Source organism: Mesitornis unicolor, unplaced genomic scaffold (genome assembly GCF_000695765.1).
Source record: "Mesitornis unicolor isolate BGI_N332 unplaced genomic scaffold, ASM69576v1 scaffold50969, whole genome shotgun sequence".
Taxonomy (NCBI): Eukaryota; Metazoa; Chordata; class Aves; order Mesitornithiformes; family Mesitornithidae; genus Mesitornis; species Mesitornis unicolor.
The window spans coordinates 10,481-22,992 of NW_010207617.1; the positions used below are offsets into that span (position 1 = coordinate 10,481).

At 45.3% G+C, this 12,512-nt stretch overlaps 1 protein-coding gene across 1 annotated transcript in view; it reads right to left on the reverse strand.

The window, feature by feature from the left end:
• BBS4 (Bardet-Biedl syndrome 4) overlaps positions 1 to 9,256 on the reverse strand; it is a gene marked incomplete at its 5' end in the record, with an annotated part of 18,897 nt that extends 9,641 nt beyond the window's left edge. The window contains 6 exons of the mRNA XM_010192164.1: positions 510 to 637; positions 2,384 to 2,437; positions 3,840 to 3,912; positions 4,520 to 4,631; positions 5,378 to 5,441; positions 9,177 to 9,256. Coding sequence (XP_010190466.1) covers positions 510 to 637; positions 2,384 to 2,437; positions 3,840 to 3,912; positions 4,520 to 4,631; positions 5,378 to 5,441; positions 9,177 to 9,256 — 511 coding nt within the window. The remainder of the gene's footprint in view (positions 1 to 509; positions 638 to 2,383; positions 2,438 to 3,839; positions 3,913 to 4,519; positions 4,632 to 5,377; positions 5,442 to 9,176) is intronic.
• Positions 9,257 to 12,512: the final 3,256 nt, after the last annotated feature.

Consider the following 12,512-nt stretch of genomic DNA (forward strand, 5'->3'; position numbering starts at 1 on the left):
TAGATTGGTATGGAGATACAGTGATGGGGTGGGAGCGACTTGCTGTACAGCAACCCATCTTGAGTCTGCCTACTCACATGCTTTCGACCACAACTCACTCCGAGTGGAAACAGTATGTGAAACCCAGCAAGTGATTTTTGACAGATGATCAGGGTGAGGAAGACACCCGGGGTTAGATCTTTTTGGTAGATAAACTTTTGAGATTTATTATTTATCAAGTCAGTTTTGGATAGGTTTGCTCCCAGGCATCTCTGTCCATTTGTTTTTTCCCCTTTTTTTTGGCAGACCTTCAAACAGCTACCTTCCTCCCTGACACATTGTCAGCAGGAGGAGGACTACAGCTGAGAGCAGAGACAGCTGAAGAGCTTGAAAGCACCAGGTTTGCACAGAGACACTATAATTACCATTAGCTTTTTAATCATGTCCTCAATTCAGATCTGGGACAGCAATCAAATTTCTCCTGGCACAGGATTGGACATGGGCAGATAGAAAAAGTAAGATATTCTTACTCGATGGCTTTCTTATAGACTTCAATGGCTTTATCTGTTTCCCCCTCCAATAAGTGAATTTTCCCCAGCATCATGTAGGTCAGATCATGTCTGTTGAGCTCCAGGGCATTGTTTAGCTGGTCCTGTGCCTAAACATAGAGAATAAAAAACGAACAGTAAGTGATTACAGAGTCCTCAGTGAAGCAACAGCTCAAGAGCAATCCCCAGAGCCAGCGAAAGGGAACAGCTAATGTTCCCCGAGCTTGGAGAACCCCGCTAGCAAAACACAGCCCAGCTAATTGCCAAAACAAGTTCTGCATTGGGAGCCACGTGCTTCCCGGGACAGGAAAAGACAACACAGCATGCTCCAAGCCAAGACGAGAGGCAATGACCTCCCAAGGAGGAGAGCAGCACGGGCTCATTCCCTTATTTGAATTTGGTTTGAGGGTAGCTCCAGAGGTGTTAGGCCAACAGGTACATCACAGCTTATTCTTCGCCGAAATTCCAGCAATGAGCATGGAAAGTAAAGAAGAGGAGAGAATCAGCTCTTGTCAGGCTCACACCAAGCCCCTCCAAGAGCAGATGCTTTGAAGTGTCTTCCTCAAACTTCCTCAGGCTGAGCCAGCAGGACTGCAAAGTATGTTTGCTGTCTCTGAGCACAAGATATATTAGAAAATGAGATGCTTACACAGTAACAGAATTCTGCAACACAGGACATTTGTTACCAGCAGCTACTGAAGAGACAGTCATCCCCGAGGGCTTCGTTATATTTTAGATGTCCTCGGGGAAGTGTTGCTGCCCAGGAGGACCAGTACATCTCAGCAGGTCCCAGTTTGGAAGACACCAGTGCAGACAACAAATCCCAAGTATGAACCAATACTGCAGGGCTTCTTGCGTTACAGCGACACCTTAAACAGGAAGCGCAGCAGGGGTCTGCTGCCTGGGCCATGGAGCTCCGCCAGGAAGAGCTCCACAGGGAGCAGTTGGGCCAAACTGGGAACAGGAACTTTCTAAATGCTGTTTTTTCCCTTATAAATTAACCCCAACAGATCAGAGACACCTCAGTGCTCACCACAAGCATGTAAGGGTTAAGAGAAGAGCTGGATTTGGCATGCTCAGGCCTAGGAACAAAACTCCATTTCAAGCTTTCAGTAAGTTCTTTGTTAGCTACAAAGCTAATAGTTAGTGCTGCCCACACTGCAGCTAAGCTCTTCTGTGACTTTTGCTCCAGGTTTGGTGCAAAAGGAGCTTCAGACACAGGAGCAAAGCCTTTCCCTGGAGGAAAAAAGGTGCCTTCAGCAAGCAAACCCCATAACACTTCTCTCTGAATCCTACCAGACCCAAGAGGTAGCAAGATTTCCTTCTGAAACTCTCTGCCCAAGGTGCAACAGTTTGAGCTCTACGCTGGAGAAATGGCTTGGGTCTTTCCCACTACACGTCTCTTTCTTCATGCAGTACAGATTCCTGCTCCTCACAGCACCAGCAGTGCTCATGGTTCTTGTTCTGAAAGGCTCAGAAACAGAAGCAGCTCCTGTTAGCGCACAGCTGGTTTTCTGTCTGGCTTGAGGCGGCTTTTTGAGGTTTCTCAAACACTCCCTTCAAAACCAGAAATGCTTTCTGAAAAATCCTAGTTCAGAAAACACCTCCTGACTGGCAACAAGGCGAACCCGAGCTTCACTCTTATGCAACTTCACTAACCTGCAGCTGACTCAAAGTAATGCAACATGCAAATGAAAGCAGAGCTGGCTCACAAACGTTTCCCCACAGAAACAAACGCTGAAGCAAAAAAAACTTCCTTGATACCTATCACTGCAAATGATCCACTTCAAACTACCAAAGAAAGTGGAATTTCTGGGAACCATGCTTCCCGTTTGTCAGATGAGCATTTGCATTACCTTGTTGTAGTGTTTCAGATACATGTAGCACACACCCAGGTTGTGGCTGATCTCCTGTAAAAAGCAAACAAACAAACAAACACAAACAACCCACAACTAAACCTCAAAACTCAGGTCAGCATGAGATTTGAGACACAGGCTATGTAATCTGCCAGGGACTACAGCCATCAGTGACCCGGATGTGGAGACCCCTGCGCCTGCCCACACCCTTCCTGCTTTTAGATCAAGTAAATCTATAAATTCAAATTATTTCAGGAACCTACAGAGCTTAAGTGTGATTGTCCACAAAGGACTACAAACCACTGAGTTAAAAACACTGAAATTATGATGGTTTCTTAGGAGAATAAGGAGCAGACTGGTTTCTTCACGAGATGTGACTCAGTTCTCAGTGAGACCTCTGAAGTTCAGTAAGTTTCCCTTACGGTGGCTCTCAATCTACCCGTACAATCATTAGGATATGCACAATGCTGCACCCAGCTGGACAAAATTTGAAGACGTACCTAATTTTCCAAAATAGGAAACTCTTCTTATTTCCCCATTACCCCTCTTAGGATGATATTTTACTCCACTGTCACTCCAACTGTGGAGAACAGTAAAAAACCAGTGACTCCTGGTTATTGCTGCTTGCAGAACGAGACAGCGCAAGGGGAGAGCACAGCCTGGCTCTGCTTCCAGTGCAGCCAGCTATGGGAAATAACTCCCCAAAATACCCACTTGAAGTCCACCTGCAGTGGTTGTAAATGGGGTTATAGGCATGCCAAGCACACGCTGCAGGTAGCTTGGTTAGCTAAGGGAACGCACACTGGAAAGAAGACCCATGGTACAAGAAGTTTCTGAGTTGCCTGGCACAGGGTAAGTTGAATAACATCAAATGTGTCCTTGTATCAAGCCTGAATTTTAGACACACTGAGCACCGAATGTACGGCTCAAGTCAGCCAGTGCCTGATGTCTTAGGGAATGAGATCACATGGAGCAAGTCCATCCCAGAAATGACGCTTCTGCAGGCAAAACAGCCACCAGCAGCTCAAGGGTAATCTTTTTCAACGGTGTTTTGCATTATAAAACACTTCCCAATAACTCAAGCCAGTTTTAATGATAACTGTGGGTTTCCAAACAGGGAGCTACTTCCCATATTTTCCTTAACGTAGCTTAGCTCTCTGTACTATATATGGCTATGTTAATATTGTTATTTTTGCAAAGCTCGAAGGCGTTGCTCGATTCTCTGTGCCCCATGACAAGGTGCAGGATTTTGCAGGTTGAAACAACGCCTTACTCCTGTGATCCAAACCAGACACTGCAGGGCCTCCTCCATGCTCGTGAGCCTGTGCTAAAAGGCAATGCCCCTCAGCCCTGCAGCTCCTCCTCTGCTCAGACCGCCTGTGGTGCGAGCTCACCTCTGCTTGGAACAAGAAATATCTTCACGCTACGATAATCTGCAGCTCACTGACACACTTACCCAGTCCTTTTCGTTGAGCTTAGCGGCCTCGTTGTACACTTCAATGGCTGCCTTGTGCTTCCCCAAAAGAAACCTGCAAAAGCATTTCAATTTTTTTTCCCTTGCTTTGAAACCCTGCTGTGCAACCACTATCACCTTTGCCAGTGAGAAATGAGGCTATTTGCTCATTCTCCAGAGACCTGTGTGAGAAGCCCTGAGAAGTTTACAACCTCAGTGATATTACAACCCTTCCAGGGCCAAGGTCATCAATCCTGCGAGATGCTGAGGTACTCCCTGACATTACTGGAGATGCAAGGAATTAATTCACAGGCCCTGCAGTCTGCCTTTGTCTCAAAGGAAAAAGACAGGCGATCTAAGCAGACCCTCAGAGACAGAAAGGGGTCTGTAGGGCAAGTTTACACAGCTCAGGTCAGCACCCTTAGCTCTGGAGCGAGAAATCGGTGTGTTACCTCCCTTGCTCCCTTAAAGCACAAATACACTAATACAATAGCAGCCAGGCAGGTAACAGAGATTCTCCTTTTAAGGGCAGCCCGTGCTTCCGGAAGCCAACTCAAGTGTTGCTAAGGAGGAACCATGTTTGAAGTTAAGCAGCCTAGGATTTCACTCGATGCCTGAGAGAAAAACCAAACATGAAAGGTCCTGGGTGGCACATCAAAGAGAAACAAGACAACACCACTCACAGCGATCGTGCCACCTGCTTGAGGTTGTCGGCGCTTCGAGGGTTCAGAATGGAACACGTCTGAAACAGTTCAAGAGATTCTTGAATTTTCCCCTCCAAGCGAAATATCAAAGCTGTAAGACAACATGCATCAGGCAAATTAGTCCATTATCTGCAGTAAAAACGTGCCTCTCTGACAGCAAGGAAACAGGGGGAGTACAGATTTATCGTAACAACACTTATCTGGTCTTTCTCCCTCCTGCAGCAAGCTCAGGCAGAAGCTGTGTCTGAGGGCAGAATGACAATGCATGCAAAGCACTCGTGCACGCTTGGAAAAAAATCTGTTCTTTAGAATAAAGGCAGCTTTAAACCCTGGCAAATTGCATGGTAAGATGCAATCTGGATTTCTCCCTCCTGCAATATGTCCTCGGCCAACAAATCTCAGCTGTTCCCCGCCATGGCATTTTGTATGGCAACACCAAGTTTTTGGGGCACATTTTTTAGGGGACAGAGGGCAGGAGAGGAAGAGCACCCTTAAAGCAAACAGCGAGACGTGAGGTGGCTGCTCTAATGGAAAACATACATCTCTGATACCATCAAACACACAACCCGAGCACACACCAACACGTTGAAGGCCAAGAGTCCATAGTCCAAGGAGGAACCAATGACAAACTCATCGATATGGAAAAAATAGAAAATCCAATCTGCCCATCCATGTGAAAAACCCAAACTTCAAAACTAGACCTAGCAAGCAGAAAAATAACCACGTATTTTTTCTTTATGAATTTCCTATGTTTCTATTATCTGTTCCCCTTGATTTTAAATCAGAAGTAACTTGCTTCAGCAAAATGAAGACTTTTGGAAGCCGCCTGTGACGTACCTTGAACGTAGACTGCATATTCACACAGCCCATGAGACTCTTGGAGCTGCTCCTTGATGACAGCCTGCAATGACAAAGCGTAGAGCGTACGTACCAAACACAGCCGCCCTCACCAAAAAACCCATCAGCTGCTCCACTGTTACCCCACTGCTACACTGCAGCATGGCAGCTTTCAGAGGAACAGAAACCCTCCAAATATTCTTATAAAGGCAATCTCCAGGAATGAAAATTGATTTCTGACCTACCAAATACCTTCTGCAACCTTGATTTGGAGATTTTTTTGTATGTGCTACATGCTGCTGTGCTGCATCTGTGCTTATTGCAGAATGCCTTGAGACAACTTGAATTTAAACATCAGGCAATATGGTGACAGACACGGTTCTTCCTTGTGTGATGGCAACAGTGGCATCGCACAGCATGAGAACTGTAACATTCATTTAATCAGAATTTGTGCTTGAAAAAGTATTAACACAGAACTTGCAGCCAGCTGCTGCAACATGCTATATGAAAACACTATAGAAGTGGTAAACTGTCAATATTTTAACAAACCTAACAACAGAGATTCGGTTTCAGTTACAGAAACCACAACCCCACGTACAATAAAGGCAGTGGACTGCAGCTGGGACAACTACAAGAGTGCACAGAAGAGCGAAAGCTCATCGTGTGCGACACGCACCGTGCCAGGAATACTGTAGCCCTTTTAGTACTTCTCTGTTCATTCCTATTACCAAAGATAATTAGCTATTACCTAGGGAAAACACCACAAGGAATCTCTGACAGCATCCTCTGCTGATAAGGGTATCTACTCCAAGCCCTTTGAGAAGAAATAAATTGAATTGGAGCAACTGCAGCTGAGTCAATGGAAGGCAAATGAATGAATGAGGAGTACATGGGAAAAGGAAGGGGGAAAAAACTGGGAGGATGAGTGCTATGGCCACAAACCAAACACATCATTTCTGCTCTGAGACTCCTCTTTTGCTCGCAAGTGGAAGACACAAAGTGGGGAAAGAAAGATTCCTGGGCTAGCAGTAACCTGGTGCTCATCTGGCACTCCTGTCAAGTGTACGGGTAGCGCCAGCATCCCCTGCCTCCACGACAAACTGAAGTGAAGGACCTGAAAACAAGCAGTAAAATTGCACCTCAAATATAGCACAGAGAAGGAAAGCAGGGTGAAGGCAAGCAGGGTTATTATTGTGAATCCTCACTCGTAAAAAGAAGACGAAAGAGAGGAAGGAAAAGGAAGAACAAGCCCAGGCTGCTCTTCCCCTCAGATACCTACTAATATCTCTGTATTTTACCCTTTACAAAGTACATTACTACAGGACAGTCAGCTCACGTCTCCTGAATACAGATACTCCATGTTGCTCCATGTACATAAAACCCGTTTCTCAGAGCAAGAGAGGGCAACAGAGAGCTATCTTTTAGAGAGATCTGATTAATTCCATAAGCCCTAAAAAATCCCACAGCAAAAGGCCTGGAGCTGAGAAATATGATCTGTAATCCTAGCTTTTCCTCCCAGGTTTATTTAACGTGCCGACAGAATTTAGACGTACTGGCAGGAGACCAACCAGCATGAGGGATTTTAATTAATTAAAAGCATCTGGTAATTTCAATGATTCCTTCCTCGCACATAACAGAAGCAGAGGATTTCAGTTGTGGGAAACAGTCAGGGGGCAGGGCTGGAATGGATGCAGCAAGAAGAAAACAGAGCTCATTGGCTTTGCATCTGAAGAGCGAGAGCTGCGTGATGGTCACTGCTGAGCAGGGCTTGTCCCTCTGCTGCTCCTGCTCTGCTCTGCCCTCGCAGTCACAGGGGATGCTGCAGGCTCCTTGCACTCTGCTGGCAGAAGGAGAGGCGAATCAAACAGCCAGAGTTATGTGTTCTTAATCTGCTGGCGTAACGAGCAGCAAATTTTGTCAAAAGTTTGGCAACACCAAAGTAGGCGCAGGAGTGGCACTGGAAGGGTTAAAATCAATTGAGCACTGTCACTCTGGAGAGATAATGCTGGTAAATAAAGGATTTTTTTTCTCCGTCTTTTACATCGTTGACAAACACGGGAGCTTTTAAAGTTATGTTAGAGGGGAGGCATTTCAAAGCGTTGAGTAGGAAAAGAGGTCTAGCAAGATTCAGATCAAAATTAACATCATCACACCACTTGTTTCTTAGCTGAGTCTTAATAAAAATAAATAGACTGTTGCAAATGCCTGAATTATACTGAAATAAAGGTGTTATCAGCAATTTAAGCCATTGGGCTGTCGACAGCCCTTTCATTTTGGAAGATACTAGCCCCAGACGGCAAGTTTGAGACTGCTTATGCTCACCACATAGAAGGACAAGCATCCTGAGCATTCAGGTTAGATCCATAACCCCACATCACACCAGCAGAGCGGGACAGAGACAACTAGAGGGCAGCTCAGCCTCTCTAAGATCCAAATTGCCTTTTGGATGTGCCTATCACTCCTCAGGGACTGAAGAAGCACCCTGGCGTGCTGGGTTCTTATCTTTCTGGGTTGTTTTTTTTTTGCCCAAGCCAGGTCTCTGAGCACACATCCATCACATCTGGGTGAAAGGATTGAAGAGAATTTAACCAGCCATGGTCTGGTGCCAAACGTTTCCAACTTTGCTGCAAAAAGCCCGTTCTGTGAGCCCGGAGGAGAGGTTTTATTTTGACAGCTACTGCAAAGCTGGCCTGCCAAGCAAAAGGGTATTAGCTGTCTTCTCTCGACTTTTTCCCCATATTTTGCTTGCTTCCATGACTGATGAAGACGTGGAGAGGTCAATGTTGCCATTTTATCACCCCTTCGGTTATTTTCTGTGTCTTTATGAACTGTACATCTTTTCTGCCCTCTGTGATTCTGCATCACATCACAGAAACAGTAAATGTACACAATCAGAAACCAAAAAAAAACCAGAACCAGGTCAACAGAAAAGGGAAACAATCTTCTATTTAGATTGCTAGTCCAATTTTTCTTATATCTGTTTAAACCAAGATCTGAGAGGGAATCACTCTGCGATGATACAACCCTCCAGCTCCAGTAATTAAAAGCTAAATGAATTTTCCCCAGCCTGCCACTTTCCTAAATGCCCTCAGGAGTTCTCCAGCAGAGAGAGACAAGTCCTGACCAACCCTGGTGTTTCAGAAGCAGAAAAAGTCTTTTCCTATCTTCTATGCACATGACAGAAACAGAAAGGCAACTCTTACCCCTCTCCTCCTGCCCACTGCCACATCATCTTCAGTAGCTTACGTTCATCTTATCAGGAAGACACACCATTTAACAGTATTATTTGCCATTTCCTTAGTCCACTTACATTATAATCCCAAACAACCAACCACTTCCAAGCTACCCACCAAACCCAGGAGTAATGACAGTGGTCATATGGAAAATGAAAGAATTGTGTTCGTGAGTAACCAAGACCTCTTTTTTTCAGACTTGGTAGTAACATTTTATTCAATTGAAGTGTTCTTCCTAGTGTCTCTGCAGTACCACTGAGAGGCCAGCACTACGGAGCTGCATTATTAACGGTTTGGAAGACCCTATTCATCATTTGGAACTAGGAAGGTTTGCAATTCTTTCCGTTTTTTCACTCCCAAAGAAATCCCGAGCGACCTGCACGCATGAATTCTGGAGGTACCCAACAATTTGAGAACAGTAAAGTTATTTTACTGGTATTTTCTCCTGGGCTTCTTATTTCAAAAGAAGTCAGTAAAGAGTGTGGTTTGAAAACTGGTATGAAAACTTTACTTTCATAAAGTTACTAAAACACTTCCTAATGCAGAGTCTCAAGAGCAGCTCTTACCTTACACTCGTCGTAGTCTCTGCGAACGTACAGCAGATAGATCAACCAGTTTTTCCTCTCCAGGGCTGGTAACTCTGGTGCTAAAAGTAAAATATTAACAGAATAGAGGAGATTAGAGTGATCATCAGAGAAACCAGGGCCAGAACAGAGATATTCTGAACCACCTCATGTGCAAGCACAACTAATTCATGAACTGCAATTGCACCGGGCAGTGTAATTAATCATTCAACTTGAAGCCTGCAGTGTGGACATACAACCAGTGTCCAGCTTCATTTTACTTCTCAAACTGATGGATAAAATGCATTTTTCAAGATAGACACTAAATAAAACCTCTGAGCAGAAAACCACCATCTCTAGAGACTTTCAGGGAAGGAAGGAGCCAGGCTCTGCTCTGTGATGTCAAATGACAGGACAAGGGGCAATGGGAGCAAGCTGGAGCATAGGAGGTTCAATCTGAACATGAGGAGAAACATTTTCACTGTGAGGGTGCCAGAGCACGGCCCAGGCTGCCCAGAGAGGTTGTGGAGTCTCCTTCTCTGCAGACATTCAAAACCTCCTGGCCGTGTTCCTGTGTGACCTGGTCTGGTGATCCTGCTCTGGCAGGGGTTGGACTGGATGAGCTTTCGAGGTTCTTTCCAACTCCTCACATTCTGTGATTCTGTGAGGCATCAGCTCCTTCTGGTGCAATTACTGGAGCAAACAGCTCCAAGCACCAACACATTTTAATTCCACATTAATGCTGGGCTGATGAAATCGGTTCTTGCAAACATGCAAGAAAGCAGCTTGGAGGAAATGAGTTGGATTCACATTTTGGAACTAGGGCAGAAGAATCAAAGTTCTTCCAAATAAATTTCTGGGAGTGAACGAGAAGGAAACGGGCGATATACACAAAAGGAGATTTTGGAAATGCTGTCAGTCGGAAGGTGTGAATAATTTAAAGAGATCAGACTTAGTTCTTTGAAACTGCAAAGGGACTATGAAACATCACAGGTCTGAGGTACTGTGAAGCGACTGGCAGAAAAACCTATTTGATGCAGCGCAGGAGAAAGCCTTGTGCTCCGGCATTTCCATCCAAAGGAGCTTGCAGCAGTAATTATGGCAAATCACGCCTGGATGTTGCTTAGCGATATTCCTGTTGGGTTTAAAAGTTTAACACACTGCTGTGCATTTCATTAAGGCTTGAAATGTATTGCTGGGTCCTCGTTGCTACCGTTGGGCTGCGGGTAGCTGCGAGGTAACCATGGCAACCGGCAAAGAAGCTCGGTGTTTGCAAGTCAATATTATGACAGACGCGCAGAGCAAAGCAAGGCGAGGACTGGCACGGGAGGCAGGGCAGCAGCGAGGGACACAGCTCCACGCCACCTTCTCCAGCCCCATGGGGCACGGCATGGACCCACACCACTGACGGGGATGCAGCACCCAGAGCACAAGGTGTGATTTGAAGCCAGCAGCACAAGTCACCATCAGATGTCAGAAACTCTTCAGCTGGAAGGACCACATCACTCTGGGAGACATTATCAGCGCAAAGCGGTGTTATCCGCTCGAAACATTGAGCTTTAATCACGCGAGGAGCACACCTGTGGCCAGGGAAAAACACATCTCGAGCACAGCAGACTCTTCCCCACAATTCACACCAAGTCTGGTATCATGAGAGCACTTAAAAACAACAAGGATTTCTTCAGCTGATCAAATTATAAAAACTGTGTAAAGGCATTCTGGTTTTATTGCTGATTTTTATTTCCTAAATTCCAGAATATCCAGCCAGATTTATACTAGAGCTGAGATTTAAATGTGCACACTAGCAATTTAACGTCAAATACCTTCTAAAGCAGCTTTCACTACCCCAAAAACAAACAGAAAAAAATCACAGTTCAAATAAAAAAGCAATTCAAACAACCTAAACTTACAGAAATGCACTGATCTGTGCAAATGTCCTCAAATTCTGCTCTGCTGTATAGTATCTGTATCTTTGTAAGCATTTTAATATGCATCTTCCCAGACCGGATTGATTTCTGATGACTTCATGTTTTCTATTTGTCCCTCTTACAGTGAAACCATAAAGGGAAGAGTTAAGAGGCTGAGTAAAGAGCTACAAATCGATTGAAAAGACGCTATTTCATACATACACTTCATGCTTCCTTTTGTAAGTACGGATTTACAAGTAGACGTTGCAAACTCTATTAAAGCATAAAGGTTTCAGTTACAGTTGAAACAAAAGTATACTTAGCCATTTCATGGCTACTAATACAGCTTAAAACGACAAGATCCTGCACCATCGCATGCAAGGAAAAGTGTTTTAAAAAGGGAAGATCCTCCAGACATCCTCCACCCGGTCTCCGACCATCTGCAGTGCACACCTTACTGGGAGGTTAAAAATAAATAGAGAGCATCATTAAATGTTAAAATATGCAGAAGGGCTACCTGGTAGCTGGGGTACGTTGCCAGCTGAGACTAAATTACGTTAGATGCCACACAAATGTTCTGGGCTAAGCTATGAGAACAGAACATCAGCAAGGAGATAGAAGTTTGGTTGTTTAATTCCTGAAGGAAAGAGCTTTTTCACACTTTTGAGACGGGGGGTGTGATACTCCACACCCACGCTACGGAAACGCCTGCTGAGAACAGGGCTGGGGAGGAAGAAACGCTGAAAGTCAGAGCGAGCGCCGGGCAGAGCATCAGGCTGTAAAGGAAAAAACGGGTGAAACAGCCACCGTCTGCCTGCTGGGTCCAAGGCTGCAGAAACCCAGAGGAGTCACCTAGAAGAGCTGGGCTGGAGAGAAAACAGAGAAATCAAAACACACCACGAGACACAGAGGTGAGGACACAGAGGCGAATGGCATTTAGGTCTGTGGAAATTAAACAGTTCTGCTTCCTCTGGCGATACTACGTGATAGGAGCTGAGCTCAGGATAACTGTGTGGAACTGGGAGCGCACGTGGAGTTTTTACGCTCCTAAAACTCATTTGGAATTAGCAACAAACCTGACTGAGAGGACATCGCTATCCTAACTACCTCAAGGGAGGTTGTGGAGAGGTGGGTGCTGGCCTCTTCTCCCAGGTGATGGGGGACAGAGCAAGGGGAAACGGCACCAAGCTGTGCCAAGGGAGGTTCAGGTCAGAGATAAGGAGGAAGTTCTTTACTGAGAGGGTCGTCAGAAGCTGGAACAGGCTGCCCAGGGAGGTGGTGGAGTCACCATCCCTGGATGGATTTAAAGAGCGGGTAGACGAGGTACTTAAGGATATGGTTTAGGGGTAGACAGGAACGGTTGGACATGGTGATCTCAGAGGTCTTTTCCAACCAAGCGATTCTGTGATTCTGTGATTCTGTGATTCCTTTT